The 15,906-nt window shown below is 36.4% G+C and overlaps 1 protein-coding gene across 9 annotated transcripts in view; it reads left to right on the plus strand.

The window, feature by feature from the left end:
• The window catches only part of TAFA5 (TAFA chemokine like family member 5), a 470,404-nt gene that overhangs the window by 325,405 nt on the left and 129,093 nt on the right, over positions 1-15,906 (plus strand). For 8 of the 9 annotated variants that reach the window (XR_005258979.1, XR_005258981.1, XR_005258980.1 and 5 more), the window contains one exon: positions 764-891. Coding sequence is in view for 5 of the 9 variants with exons in the window: in XM_038154225.1 (XP_038010153.1) it covers positions 764-891 (128 nt within the window). In the remaining 4 variants the exon portion in view is untranslated. Of the gene's footprint in view, positions 1-763; positions 892-5,318; positions 5,440-15,906 lie in introns of all 9 variants that reach the window. The other variant, XR_005258978.1, reaches the window with a different exon arrangement.

The raw sequence follows: 15,906 nt of genomic DNA on the forward strand, positions 1-15,906 counted from the left end.
TTTGTTCCAAGACTACATGCTGTGTATTACCTTGCAGAAATTTTGCAGAACTGGCTTGCCGGAGACGCAAGCATTAAGAGTAGACACTAAACATGTATCACACTAGCTTTCTGTTAGAAACCTTCCTAACTAGGCTTCTTTTCCCTTGTAGTGATAGGCTGTTTGGTCCTGTCTTTTCCCTCAGCTTGCTGTCTCCTTCCCCATGGTTTCTCAGGCTTTGCACTATACATTGCAAGTGTCACAGAGTTTCTCAATAGCTGTCATTAAACTGACCCCTCTTTATTATACCTTTTCTCTTTCCCCTGCATGCTTCATGCCCATTTTCAGTGTAAGCACTCAGGATAAGGACTATCTGCTCAGGTTTGTAGAGAGTCTAACACAATGGATCACAGCTGTGGGGCACCAGAATGATTAATTAGGATAGTAAGTCTCCAATTATTAGTTCTCCCCACCAATGTTTCCTTCATTGGAAGGAACACAAAATTAGAAAAAGAGCTATTTTTATGTTCTTTTGATTTATAATAAAGTGGTCTTTTGGTTTTTTCTTGGTTTTTAAATTTGAAATTAAATTTGTTGGCACAGCAGGTGTTGTAAATAATTTTGTAAACTGCCTAGGGCTGTCTACATCATAAACTATTGCTGAATTATCGGATAATGAAAATAGACAACTCAAATGAGAAAGTGTTTAGAGATAAGTAAAACATGAATTCTCCTGCCAATTGTTTTTGGTTTTGTTTTTTCTTCTTCCTTTCCTGTTTCGTAGCACGAATTATCAAAACAAAACAGTGGTGTGAAATGCTTCCATGTTTAGAAGGAGAAGGCTGTGATTTGCTAATCAATAAATCAGGCTGGACCTGTACACAACCAGGAGGACGGATAAAGACAACCACGGTAGGTGACTTCTCTGTTCTACACTTCTTCAATTTCTTATTCATTTTGATTTGTTGAAAAACAAGAGAGATTTTTAATTGTTTTTCAGCACTTTGATGTAAAGTTTATTGCCTCATAATTAATCTGTGTGCCCAAGTGTGCATGCTGAAATACACAGCAATATTATCACAAAGTACAACACTGGAAAAGATAACAAAGGGAAATGTATAATTCCCATGGTTACTAAGACTAGATATTATATCAAGGTTTTCTTGTAAGACACCAGTGGCTTAACTAACATTTGTATCCAGCCTGAAGACAGTATCTTATTGTTTCGACGTAAACAAACTTATGCGGTGTTAGTGTAGGGTGTAAAACTCAATGTGTGGTCCAACACGGTGGAAAGAAAGCTTGTTCTGGGAGTTCTGAAGAAAATATTTTTGTAATTCCAGTTATACTGGAAAAACAAGTTGCTCAGATATATCTTTGGTTTTCAGTGAGATCTACAGAAAATGTAGCAAAAGATCCATTTTCCTAGCTTGCTTTGGCCTTGGTTTGTTGATAAATCCCTCAGTTCTCTGATTGGGTGTCTTGGGGCATGTGCTTGTGGTGAAGCTGAAAGTATATATGATTGTAATAGTTTCTAGGGCCTATAATGTATCAAACAGATTTCTAGAAAATGTTCTCAAATGCCAGTAATTCTTTGACTTAATAAATGGAAAAAATTTGAAGAGATATAATAGAGCAATTTTCTGCTAACTTGCTAGGCCTCTTGAAATTATTTCCTCTCCTTATAATCTTTTTTTAGATTTACAGGGAGCTTGAGTGTAATTTAAATAAGTGCAATTTCAAGAATATTTAGTCTTAAAAGTACTTATCAGTGAGGACTGAATTAATGGCCATCATCCCTGGCGCAATTTCTCTGTCTGAGCAGGAGACAGAAACCAGTATAGAAACTTTCATTGTTTTAGAATGCCTGTATTTAGAAAATTAATGTTATTTCACTTTTGTAAAAAAAGGAGATTTGGTAATGCTTTATAAGATACCTACAAAACAAATGTTATGTCTTGTGATCACTGTTTTTATGCTTCTATATTTTCCAGATAGAATATTCCTTATGGACAGGGCTATAAAACTTAACTTGTCTCTCAGTCTTACTTAAATAACTTGCCTTTAGATCTTTTGCATTAAAGCTATGTAAATCTTTTGCATTCAAGTTATGTAAGAGTAGCATTAAAAAAAAACCCAAAAAAAACCAAGGGAAGGTAAAAGTTTTTAAACATTAATGCCAACGTTCAAGGGCAAGGAGGTCTAATACCATAAGTATATCATACTTGGAATATAGTCTTAAATCTTGTTAATTCAGGGGTATTTTCTGTATCTGAGGTAAACGGAAAACCCTTGTACTGTGACACATTGCCAGCTGTCATTTTAGCTCTTTATTTGATGTTTAATGCTAATGGCATGACTGAGTAATGCAAAGTAAGCAGAGGATCTATCCTTCAGTTTCTGTCTTTAATGAAGTGATTCAGATATGCTTTTAGATTAAACACCAGAAGCCTGATTCTGAACTCTTACTTGTCTCTATAGCTCTTTAATGCTATTGACATGAATGGAATGACTCATGAATTTGATTAATGTAAATGAAATCATAATCATGCCCCATCAGTAAAATTAAGACCACGGCAAGTGTAATATTGTAAAACAGACTTTCCCCACACAGATACATCATTGTCATTGGTAAGGAAAGATTTTGCCAGAGAGACGACTGTAGAACAGCTCTGAGCATAAGCCCTCAGCTAACATCAAGCAGTCTTCAACAGTTGGTATCACACATGCAGACACACAACAAACACACAGTACTTTCCAGTCGAGCCAGTCTAGCAACTCAGAATGCTTACAGAAGCTCTCAATGAAGAAGGGGGAGAGGGAAAAAAAGACAAGAAGAAAAACAAATACAAAACCCTGCAATAAATTCTAGCCTATAATACATTATTAGTAAAATAAGAATTTAAAAAAAAAAAAAAGTTCTTTAGCTACTTGGTTGAAGAGTAAACTTGGGACCATGGTAGTAGGTTTGGAAACTGTGTCATAAGATGACTCCATGAAATTCATGACTGATATTAAAAGAAAGAAAAAAAATTAGAGGCATTATTTACTGTAGCAATATTCTCAGATCAACAGCTGCTAATGCAGTAGCTGCTATTTCTGCTCCTAATCAACTCAGGAGTTGCCACGCCATCATGCCATCATGGTATTTAAGTGTACTAGGAAGGATATCTGGCTGGGAAGGGCCAGAAAAATGACCACAAGATAATATGGGGGGAAAAAATTCAGTATGTCCAGACATACTGAATTAGTTACTGTATCCTGTTCTGAATTGGAAATAATTTTTGACCACATCTCCAGCAACAGCCAGATTAGGTCCATCATTTTTTTTAACTGTCAATTTTGTTAAAACACTCTCATTAATCTAATATCAGCAGCCCTTTCCTGCTGATATAGCTTGCATCTTAAAGATATTTTTGGTAGTAGGTCTTGAGTTATCATACTGATAGTAGATCCTATAGCAGAGATATCACTGATAAATGCTGACAATAATTTGTCACCCATACTAAAGTCAGAACAGTGTTGAACTCTGATGGACTGAGACCAGTTGTTGTGATAATACCAGCTTTTCACATTGATTCCAGGAGGTTTTGTAGAAATGCAACTTTTTAAGTACTGGGTTTAGAAGCAGCATGTGGAAAGTTAGGACTTGTAGAGATCTTATAGATGTCATCTTATAGATGGCATGAGCTCCCTTTTAAGTGAGAATATACTTTAGGACTCATAATTAAATATGGTTCTTAAAAAGAAAGGAAGAAAAGGATTTGTTTTCTGTAGATGAGTTAAGCATTTAGTATTCTTTCTATGAGAATTCCAAGCAAATAGCAAGTAAATATATCCATTGCTGGAAAACAAAAGTACAATCTCTGTAAAATGTTTGGAAAGGGCTGCTGCTTTTTACTTTATATGTTATGTCAAAATTGTTTACACTTTCTATGCAGAGCCAGATTTTTCATCTGGCTGGCACTTTTTGTGATCACCTCTGGAAATAATGCAACCGAATCAGAATTCTCTCCTCACATGAGTAGCAGTGTTTTATATCCATTTTGTGCTCACTTTGCAAAGCTATAAATGACTACACAAGGTGCAAGGCAGAGGAAAATCAGACTCAAAGTATACTCTAAATGGATCTGGATGTCACTTCTGCCCTGTTGTTCTTTCTACAAGGTGTGAATGAACCAAAGATTTTTCATCTGCTAAGAGGCTTTTAGAATTGAGGACCGACTGGGCTAACTGCCAAACTGTGTATTAAGAGGCTGACTGTCAATACAAGGAAACAATATTGCAACTTGCAAAAGAAGATAGCAAGAGAATACTACACAAGTGTTAGCAATTTTAACATACTAAGTGCTTTCATATAACAGATGTCCTTACAGTCACTTTAAAATCTCCTGCCCTTAAAAATTTCTTCGCCTTTTGCTATCCTCATTACTTTTTCAATTAATATTAAAATTAAGCTTTATGATTTAAAAATATATTTTATAGTTTTAATTGTGCCAGAAGATATGCCATTTTTTTAAAATAAGTTGCTGAAGGGCCTTTCTGTTTTATATTTCAAGTGTAAAATTTGCTCGTGTATAGATGAGAAGATGCAGAATGTATTGTTTTTACAGGGGAAATTAATTTTAGCACCCAAGTGCAGATATGTTGTCAATGATCCATCACTACCTAATTGTTACTTAATTAATTCCTTCTTCTACATAATGCGATTTCAATGCACGGAGCTTAACAGAACATTCATGCGCCAGTTCCTCGGTAGCTAACCTTTTAAACCTTTGTGATTTTACTGCTAAATTAGCTGAAGTGGGAAATTAAGGAATATGGAGAAGCTAAGAGAGAGCTCACAGTGGATAAAAGGTGTAATTACTCTGACATGGAGCTCAGTGCTTAGCCAGTAAAATTTACTAAGGATCTAGCTCCACCAAGGGACCTGACTTTCTTAATAGAGTTTACTTACACACAGAGCAACTTATCATTAATATAAATGCCTCACCATTAATATAAATGACATGCTGGCTGGGTTGGAAAGGCAATTTGTTCCTTACTCTGAAAAATACAATACGTATTTGTATTGGCTGTAATTTAAATTATAATTTTTTTCAGCAGAGCTTTATCATACATATATGTATGATTAAGGTAACTCAGATAAAATATACTGGTATGACTTTCAGCACTGACTTATGAGCAATGTGTTTTCACTCATACCATTACATTCAGGTAAAAAGAAATATATATATATGTGTGTGTGTGTGTGTGTGTGTGTGTATACACATATAAATATACACGCATATATATATGTTACAGGTTTGTAACATACTTGAGAATTTACTTTTTTTTAGACAGAAGATCAGCTGGAAATATCCTGAGGCCATGATGTAGTGGTCTGAGCTTGGGAACTGGGAGCCAGAAACTCCTGAGCTCTAATCCTGGCTCTGACAGTGACTCCCTCTGTGGCCTTGGGTAAGTCACTGAACCTCTCTGCCTCAGTTTCCCCAGCAGTAGAAGTAAGATTGACAATTCTTAGCTCCAAAGGTCAGTGAATTTGGGAGTTCTGACTTTAAATTTTAAAAGGTTTATCAGTCTAGATTAACTTAGAAATAAAAATACTGTTATGTATAAATATCCTTATTGGTAATATTCCTGCTGTTGTTAGGTATTCACATAACACTGGCATACCTGTATTTAGCCTCACCCACATTCCAGCTCTTAGTCTTTCTAAATGTGCATTTCACATCTCCACAGCTCAGCTGATCTCATTTGGTTAAGCTGGTTTTGGAAGTATTTTGACATCCTGCCAGCTCTTAGTTCTGTGTCATTCCAGGATACAATACCTACCAAAACAAGCTTTCAGGCAGCACCAGATTAGAGCAGTGACATGTTGCATGCATGCCATGCCAAATTAATTTTCACCCTTCCCCTTTGTCAGAAGTGGTCAACTTATGAAACAGATACAATAAAACCAATTCTTTACATGTCACAGCCATGTGCTTCAGTGTTCATTCTACAGATCTGTCAGCAATTCATCTACTAAGCTCTTTCACGTTCCAAATTGTAACAGGAACACTATATATGGACCAAGATTACAGAGGACACTTTTCAGCAGGCTGATTTATCCCCTCTCTCCAATCCAAGTATTAGCTCTTTGAAACAAGAAGGAAATTAGTACTCTGAATTTTTCATTGTTTATAGTCAACTGTTTGAGAATCAGGATCTTTGGCTGTATTGAACCTATGGGAGTATCTTTGCTTCAAAGCCCATGAACTTACACAATTAGAGTCCCTATATCTTCTCTGTCCTTTCTTTTTTTGTGTGTCCCTCTTCATGATGGCACCCCTGCCACTGTCTTGTGAGAAATCCTAACAGCAGCAGGAAAGGCTCCCACAAATACACTTTTGTGGTGAAATAGATCCTTAAGTCTTTTAGGTCATGCTCAGATATACTCACTCTTAATTTCTAGTTGGTTGTGTAGAAATCTAGTTTTAGAAAACCTCTGTCTTTATTTCCATAAAGAATCATTTGCATTCTTAAGTCCCTCTGAGAGCCAGTTTCCTGATCTCTGAGTCTATTGTTTCACCAAGCATTAAGCATCACAAAGTCCTTTAAAACTAACTCAGGTCTCAGTGGTGTGCTTCTGAAATTGATATGTGATTAGGATTTTCCGAGACCACACCACATAACTGGAAATTAGCCTGAAATAACTTTTGTATTTGTTAAAACATTGATGTGTTCTACTTTTCATATATACGCATCAAACTGAGAAAGGGTAGAACATGAACACTTTCTGCAGAAGAACTTTGGAGATCTTGTTCAGATCAAAAAGTCATCTGATACAGATATCTGTATCTGTGACTGTACATATGAAGTGGCAGAACTAGGTTACTTTTAATTAGCATCTCATTCTAATGTAACAGTATATCTACAGAATCAGTCCTAGTCATTGTACAGTGCTTTAACTGAGCCGTTTAATAGTTTTGTTCTAATTTGATGTCCTTCTTGGTAGTACTAACATAAATTATGAAAGAAAATACTAGTTCTTTACATGTTATAGCCATGTACTTCAATGGCCACTCTATAGATGTGTGCTACAAGGCCTAGACCTATTTATTTCCATGGCTTACAAGATATTTTAATGCTTTGAGCAGTTTCCATTACTCTCATTGTTTGCAAAAGGTATCCTAATCTGCAAATGTGTCATCATTGACAGTGTTGGAAATAGATTATTTTCTGTTAATTTCCAAGAAAGATAGTATGGGAGTTGGATGTCATAATTCTCAGAAAAGATAGATATCATGTTTCTAATTCTTGTATTAGAGAAGAATTGTCCCTTTAGGTAATTTACAAGTAGAGTGGTAGGATGGCCTTTGTGGCCCCATGTCTTAAAGATTACATGCACAGAGAAATCTGTATAGAAATAAAATCCTCATGAAGCTGAAGCCTCTCGTGAAGGGGCGGTACTATTCCTTCAAAATACACACGTTTTCTTGCATGTTAGTAATGCTTCAGCTAGTACAGTCTTTTCAAAGCTGTGCACTTCATTGTCATACCAATGTGTTGAAACCTGCACATTCTATTTTCTGTTATCCTTATCAAAATACACTTCTTCACGTCAAATAAGTAATCTTCAAGTCCTAAGCCAAAATGCTAGCAAAGATTTTGTGATTTTTGTAGACTTTAGGTTGAAAGAAGCTGTCAGATACTTAAAGAACCACCTTAAAGAGATTAACTGCCTTCCTCTGTCATGAATGCTGAGTACTGGTTCTATTGATATTCACTGATCCACACTGCTTGAAAAGAGACCAAAATTTACGCCAAAATAAAAATAGTAGAATGGCATGCAAAGTGAAATCATAATTTGTTAACATCTCAAATAAATCCTTGGAAGAAATTAGGTAAACTCAAGTTTTGTTCTTCACTTTTAGAATATGTATTTTCAGATTATAATGAATTATAATATACTAATTTCTTTTGTCTTTTTAAAGTTACAGAAAATACGAATGCTCACTTCTGCGTGGGCTATTTCAAAGATATTGCAATTACTGTGCAAATAAATAAACAGAATTTTTAAAGAGATAAGAATTCTAGACATATATTTTCTTTCACGTTTCCTATTACTTCACTCATATTCATATTGGTTTTTCTAGCCTTCAGTCCAATTTTACTGTGCTAACTTAGAGACAGGCCAGCTTTAGATTCAGTGAGGTAAACCTAGTTTCTGATTAATGCTTGTGAACTTTGGCTTTTCTTTGTTATATAGATTAATCTATATTTGAAAGCAGTTACTACACAGTAAAATGTGCTACATTTTGATCCGTTTGAGGTCTGAACTGTCACTTTCAGCAAGTAAACAAAAGTTGTTTCTACCCAAGGCAATAATAATAATTTTCAATCATCTATTTCATGGGTTTAAGCAAATACCAAGCAAAATCTTTGGGTTTTTTTTTCCCAATACCTTGAAACCAGAAGTCTGAAATGTAAATAAAACCACATCTGTAACTTGGCAAGTTCATTGACTACTATATCATAGTATGAACACACACACAATAAATTGTGAATGTCTAAGAATATTCAAGCATTCAAAGGCTTTAAAAGCTGAATTTTAAGGAATGTCTAAATTGTTAAATTGGTCCTGATAAACAGAAAATACTTTCATTTGAAATTCTTTCTAAATTGAAAAATTTTCCAGGATTCCAGTAAAAGTTATGTTTTTATATGGGGCTAGGATTTTCTTTCATCTTCACAAAAACAGGAAAATAGCCTAAATTTAAAAATGCAAGGCTCAGGGCAAAGAAAATTCACACCTATATTGGATGGTTCAGGTATCTGCCTGGAAAATTTGCAGGCCCATCAAAGAGTGTGTGTGAAGATCCTGATATTAGATTTTTTTTATTATTGTTTAACGCCCTGGTCACTCTTTGCATTTAAACAAACCTTTCCAAATACTGAAATAGCATGGTAAGTGGTCTAAGAAGTAAGCATGTTAAGAATTAGTACTGAGATGGACAAAAAGCATCAGATAAACCAAATTCCTATTAGTGATGGTAATATTGGGGCTTTCTGTGTTTTGGCAATTCTAAGCAAAACAGACATTCTAATTGTGATTTACTTTTTCTCAACTTATCATTGTAATGCATTCAGGTATTTAAGGGTACCGATGGCATCTTGCACATCTGTAACACAGAACCTACAGACCAGTGCCCTTGTGGGGTGTCAGCTGGAAGTCAGGCAGAAGGTGCTGGTTCACTTATTGTCTGTGTTAAGCAACTAAATCTCATTCCTCATCTGCTAGATCAGATAATTTGAGACAGTGCTGCCTGCTCCTGCCATATATGCTTCATGATAGATTGATATTGTCTGAAGCTACTGATTTCTTGCATGAATATGGGAAAAATCAATTTTCATTTAATAAGTGACTGCAAAGAGAGACTGTCTGAGGAAACAAACCTGGAGATTACTTGTGCAATTTCTTGCACTAAGTAGCACAATACACTGTAAGAAGGGATTCAATAGATGCTGAGTGCCATAGGGTTGAACTAAAGGGGACTACAGGATACATTGTATGTGTGGAGTAAAAATAGATTTGATAATGCAAACAAGGAAGAAAGCTGGAAAGACTAACACAAAACTTGCTATGTAGTTTAAACATTTTTTGTGGACAAGTAAACTTATGAAGGCTGGAAAGTGATATGTGATATCAACACCAAGAATTAAAATTTTAAAATTCTTACACACACATTTTGCACAATGAAAATGGATATGACACAAGTGTTAGAAGATGAAGTTGTTGCACACATATATCCATTTTGGAACATTTCCATTTTTAAGAATAGCCACAAAGATTTCTGTTAAATCATGCAAAGCAAGCTAGAATTCTTGGACTGAAAAAAAGAAGCAGTGAATAAAGAAAATGAAAAAAGCTTTTTTAGCTCAGGGATTTTTATAATAACATTTGACACATTATTTCTTAAAACCATACTTGAAAATTAATTCAGAAAGGCCTGTCATATTGAAAACTGTCATTTCAACAAGATACTGATGAAGGACCTGTGAACAGTGCATAATAACACTTAACAGGAGTGTATTGATCTAGGTCGAGGTGGCCCAGGAAGTGACAGACTTGTGAAAAGTCTAACAGTATTTTATTAAGAATGGTTTCAAAAGCATAAAAGGTATTAAGCTGTTAAGTGTTATTGAAAATCTGTGAAAGGTAGACACATACCAGACAATTCTGTTTTTCAGTATTCCCCTGCTATATTTTCATTAACCATTTGGAATAGAAATATTAACATTATGTCTGCACATAAGTTTTTTTACCTTGGGGGCAGACCTTAAGGATAAAGTTGCCAGGGTTTTTTTTCTAGTTAGCTCTTGCCTACGAGGAGTTTTCAGCTGTTTGTTTTCAGCTACTCCTCCTGGCCACTTGCATATGAGCATGCAGGGGTATGCAGAATGACAATTCAGTTTACATTGTTAGAGGAAAGTGATAGCCCAAAGCTCAGGCTATTCCTGTTTTTCATTAGATCCTATCAATCTCATTACATGGATGACACAAGAGGTTTAAAGTGAATAAAACTTGCTGATCCTTGATCCAAATAAAGCCAGGCAAGGGTGGGACAGTAAACTCAATAAGGCGCATATACCATAAGACCTTTTCTTTCAACTGACTGCGCAGCTTTATGGTACTCTAAACCAATCTAAAGCCAGACTGTCCCATTCCTATTCTCCCACCTCACTCTGTCTGTATATGTCTGGCCTGTGTTTTGCTCAGGCACAAAGTGCTTGTGGAAGTGTCTGGGATGCCAAAATAGGCATTGTTTTTTGCCAGGTTACTTTTCAGCCACATCAGTTTCTGGTTGCAATACTGCAGATTAAATTATTCTAGGCCAAAATCTATGGAGTCTGTCCGTCTTTATTAAATAGTTCCAAAGCCTTTGGGCCATCAACAATTGCTGATGGATACCTAGTTAGCTTTTTTCAGCCAACACTGCTATTCTTCTCCTTTTGCACTTACCCAAGAGTTCCAAAGTTGCCTCTGAAGTGAAGACATAGTGCATTAAATTCATCACTCGAGTGAAATACACCAGTGTACCATGTCCTAAAGTCCATGTCCTAATCTGTGGAGGATATTGTACTTATCTGAACTAGGGCTTTTAAAGGTAGCATCTCTATTTTCTAATACATTTACTTTTTTTGTTTTGTTTAAATTTCTTTCCTCTTTTTTTCTTTTCTTTTTTGTTCCTACTGCTTTTCCTTTTTCTCCATGAAGTCCTGAGAATTTTCCCTTATACTACAATTCTTAGAATTGTTCTAGCCACAAAAGAATGAGACATTTTGTGGTGTGGCAATGTGAAATGTTTAAACAGCAAAAGAAAGTTGTCAGGGCTATGGGAAGACTGATACTTAGTCCTTATAATAGTAGAGGCAGCATGGGAAAGATCAGGTACAAGCCAATTACTGTATTTTTCACAAGGACATGAGCAAATGTGGCCGACTTTACTATCCGGGCAGAACAGTGGGTACCTATCCAGACCTCCACTAGGACACAGAAATTTCTGTCCCCAGTGGCTTTGCAGTCAGATTAGGTATCTCCAGAAGAAAATTAAATCTCTTCAAATTGTTTTTTATCCCATGTCAGTATAAAAATGTATCTCTGTTTCATGGAGAGAGGTCTGTATCTTCTGTTCTTTCTCCTGATGGGTGTCAACTATTGAGCTTGAACAATATCTCCTCAGATCTTCATGTGCCTTCAGATTTGCTGCACAGTGCTTTAGTTTTTGAAAAGGGACTGATAAAAGTTCTGATTTGAGACATTTGCCTGGTGATCATGGCATTTTCCTGGAATGCAGGAATAGGAGATTCAATCACCCTTGTCATAAATAGGTCTAGATGCATCCCAGATGATTGGCCTACCTACTAGACTGATATGCAAATGATGCATTGTCCTATTGTCATCATCCTTGCTTGAGGTACTGCCAGGTCTTCCCTGATTGATCCTGGTGGTTTAGCCAGACTTCATATGCTTGTCTGCCTAAATCTGGAAAATAGTAGAGGGGCCTCAGTTTAGAATGTGAATGGATATTTTTTTATTCAATACTAGCTTCAGAGAGATCTAATAAATGTAAATTCTAAAAGACATGCAAATTAAAAGATTGAATTTGGAAGGTTTAGATGCTTATCATGTAACCTTTTAGGTTGCTTGCCTTTTCCTTTCATGTTACTTGCTGAGTGATCATGGTGATCATTGCAGAGTTTTCTACTGACTTTTGAAATTTTTTCATAGTAAGTTGCTATTTGTAGAAAAATAAGAACCTGGAGCCATGAGGGAATCTGAACAGAGGCTGTGGATATCTGGGCTATTGCAGGCAATCCGGAGGATCCGATTTACCCATATAGTGCTGCAGTAAACCTGTTCAGTGGAGGCTGGGGGAGCGATGCAAAATGCATTTGAGGGAGGAAGCTTCCAAACATTTAAGTTTGATGCCTAGCTTTATTTTTATAGTCACATTTTATGTCTTTATTTTTAAATCAATCATCCCGTTACTCTCATTCCAGAAGACAATTTGACACCAAGAGCAGCACTGTTTTTGCCACCATTTCATTAAGTGCATACTTGCACTTAATCATCTGATTTTCAGTAGGCTTTGTTATGTTAAATATCATACCTTTCATCTTTGTTTTTCCTTTGTGAACTGCTGTTTTCTCTTTCCTTGATATAACTAACTGCTGAAATCAATGGCATGACTTGAAGAATAAATGTGTGTTTATGTAATAATCTTAGATAGAAGGTCCTCTAATTACAGTGTGAATGCTTTCTCAAATGTCTGTGTTTCATCAGTAACCTCTTAGTCCTTCTTAATAAATGATAAAAAAATATGACCACTGGCAGATGTTTAAAATCAAATCAAGAATTCTTTGGTAGCATACTATGCAGCTGTTCTGCTCAAGGAAGTGTGAAAATGTCTCTACCTGCATTGCTGAAATAGTCACACTGTTCTCATTGGGTTGTCATCAGGCTCTTATGAGAGCAATTTATATACTTAGTAATGTAGGAATCCACTCCCATTCTATCCCCTAGAAGTAATATTTTATTTTTCATTTAGGAGCATCAAAATTGAACTGGGTCAAAACATCCTCTTACGGTGTGTTTTGTGCCAAGCTTTTATTTGGTTTTGATTCAACATATGAAATAAAACTCTAACACTAACAGAAGAATAGTTGTCTTTCTAACGGTGAACTTGAAGGAAATAAAGGGTACTGACAAAATCACATTCTCTGCAATATAAATTTTAATGAAAGCCAGAAATGCATTATTTTATAATACATTTTTAAATGCTTCAAATTAATGAGTTTTAAAATGAAACAAATTTTGAAGCATCTCCCAAAGTGTTGCAGATGTTTTTGACAAAGCAGTCTGTATTTGAGTATTATTCCTGTTGAAAGATACAGTACTGAGAGTATTTGTCAGCTCTTCACAAAATTATTGAAGTACGGGGAATTTGCATAGACATAACAATTTTTTAAAGGAAAACAAAAAATATCATGCAAATAACATCTGCCATATAAAATATCTGTATGCATGCAGACTTCTGGCATGAAACTGAACATTGCATAAAAAATTGGCACCATAGCTTAGAAGAGTATTGTAACCAGGTTGTAAAGAGTGAAATATCTGCACAGCAGGGTTTATATGGCTTTTCAAGGAAATCTTCATTACAGTATTATTCAGCTTAACCGAAATCTGAAGGAAATAAAAAAAAAAAAAAAGCAAACAAAACAAAACAAAACAAAAAATAAGAAAAAATCCCAGAGAAACAAACAAAAACACCTTTGTTGGCAATGTGGATGGTGGGATCAAGTGCACCCTCAGCAAATCTGCTGCTGACACCAAGCTCTGTGGGGTAGTCAACACACTGGAGGGAGGGGATAATGCAATCCAGAGGAACCTGGACAGGCTTGAGAAGTGTAAAGGTCATGAAGGTCAACAAAGTTTGAGGTCTTACACCTGAGTTGTGGCAATCCTCAGCACAAACACAGTCTGGGTGAAGGAGTGATTGGGAGCAGGCCTGTGAAGAAAGAATTAGGGCTGTTGGTTGACAGGAAACTCAACATGAGCCGGCAATGTGCACTCTCAGCCCAGAGAGCCACTCTGGTCTGCATCAAAAGGAGCTTGGCCAGCAGGTCAAAGGTGGGGATTGTCCCCTTGTGCTCTGCTCTCGTGAGACCCCATGTGAATTACTGCATGCAGCTCTGGTGTCCCCAACATAAGAACTGTTCTAGCAAGTCCAGAGGAGTGGCACAAAACTGATGACTGGAGCACCTCTCTTACAAAGACAGGCTGAGAAAGCTGAGGCTGTTCAGGCTGGAGAAGGTTGTGTGGACACCTCATAGGATCTATCAAGTATTAGAAAGGGACCTGCCAGGAAACTGGAAAGGGACTGTACATCAGGAACTGTAGTGACAGGACAGAGAGTAAGTGGGTACAAATTGAAAGAGGAGAGATTTAGCTTAGATATTAGGAAGAAATTTTTTACTGTGCGGTTATTAGACACTGGAACAGGTTACCCAGAGAGGTTGTGGATGCCCCTACGCCACCAGTGTTCAGGGCCAGAATGATAAGACCTTGACCAGCATGGTCTAGTGGGAGGGTTCCACATGGCAGGGGCAGTTGGGACTAGGGGATCCTTAAGGTCTATTTCAACCCTTTAGCAGTCTAATTCTACCACCCACAGACTGAAAAGTTGATAGTTTGAGAAGAGATTGGTAAACTTCATGATCAAAAACCAAGTTAGGAGTGCTAAGTAATAAAGTTAGTGTGTTATTGCTGATGTTTTCAGACAGACTTTTATTGATTGATTTTGTACATATCACATGTTTTTAAAGTCTGAGGTTGTTACAGCTTTGCTGGCAAAATGATACACTGGAAAGATATGACAGAGCTCACAAGAGTTCTATAAATAATTCAACAATTCCTTCTACTTTTGGGATTTCCTTTTCCTTTTTTTTTTTTTTTTTACTTATTTTGTTGTGTTTTTAATGAGGCTTTGATTCAGGCACAGCTCTACTCACAAATAATGTACATGTGAAAATTTTGCTAGTATCAACAAGACTGAAGACATACTGTGCTATATTGACTACAGCATCAAGTATGAATTCTTGGTACATATTTTAAATTGTCAGCATGCTGTATTAAAAAAATTGCATTGAATTCTCTGTCCATTAGTTCAAGAATAGTCCACTAATTCATATTCAGAGAGAAGAATGTTCCCAAATAAACTTTCTCCTTCCCTTTTCAGTGATAGTTTTCTTCCTACTTACAAATGCAGGGGTAGACAATCATTAGGACAGGAATGATAAAATCATAGAATCATAGACACATTTTCACTGGAACAGACCTTTGAGATCATTGAGTCCTTTATCATAGCACTTCCAAGTTCACCACTAAATCACGTCTCTAAGTGCCACATTTACACATATTTTAAATGCCTCTGGGCTCTGGGTCTGGTGACTCCACCACTTCCCTGGGTAGTCTCTTCCAGTGCTTGACAACACTTTTGGTGAAGACTTTTTACTTAACATTCAATCTAACACACACACACACACACACACAAAAAAAACCCCATATATATATATATATCTCCCCCTACCATCCTGCCCCTTCAGTGGAACTTGAGGCCATTTTCTCTTATCATATTACTTGTCAAAAGAGACCAACCACCACCTGGATATAATCTCCTTTCAGATGCAAGGAGTGATAAGGTCTTTCCTGAGCCCCCTTTTCTCCACACTAGTATAGACCTAACCATATATTTCTGTGGATGAGGGCACCTGCAAGGCTCAGGATCAGCCAGCTTCCACTCCTCACAGCTGGCTCTGGCCTACAATGTGATCCAGCCCAAGAAGACTCGACCCTTATGTGTGGCCTGTACTTTC

Source organism: Motacilla alba, chromosome 1A (genome assembly GCF_015832195.1).
Source record: "Motacilla alba alba isolate MOTALB_02 chromosome 1A, Motacilla_alba_V1.0_pri, whole genome shotgun sequence".
Lineage (NCBI taxonomy): Eukaryota > Metazoa > Chordata > Aves > Passeriformes > Motacillidae > Motacilla > Motacilla alba.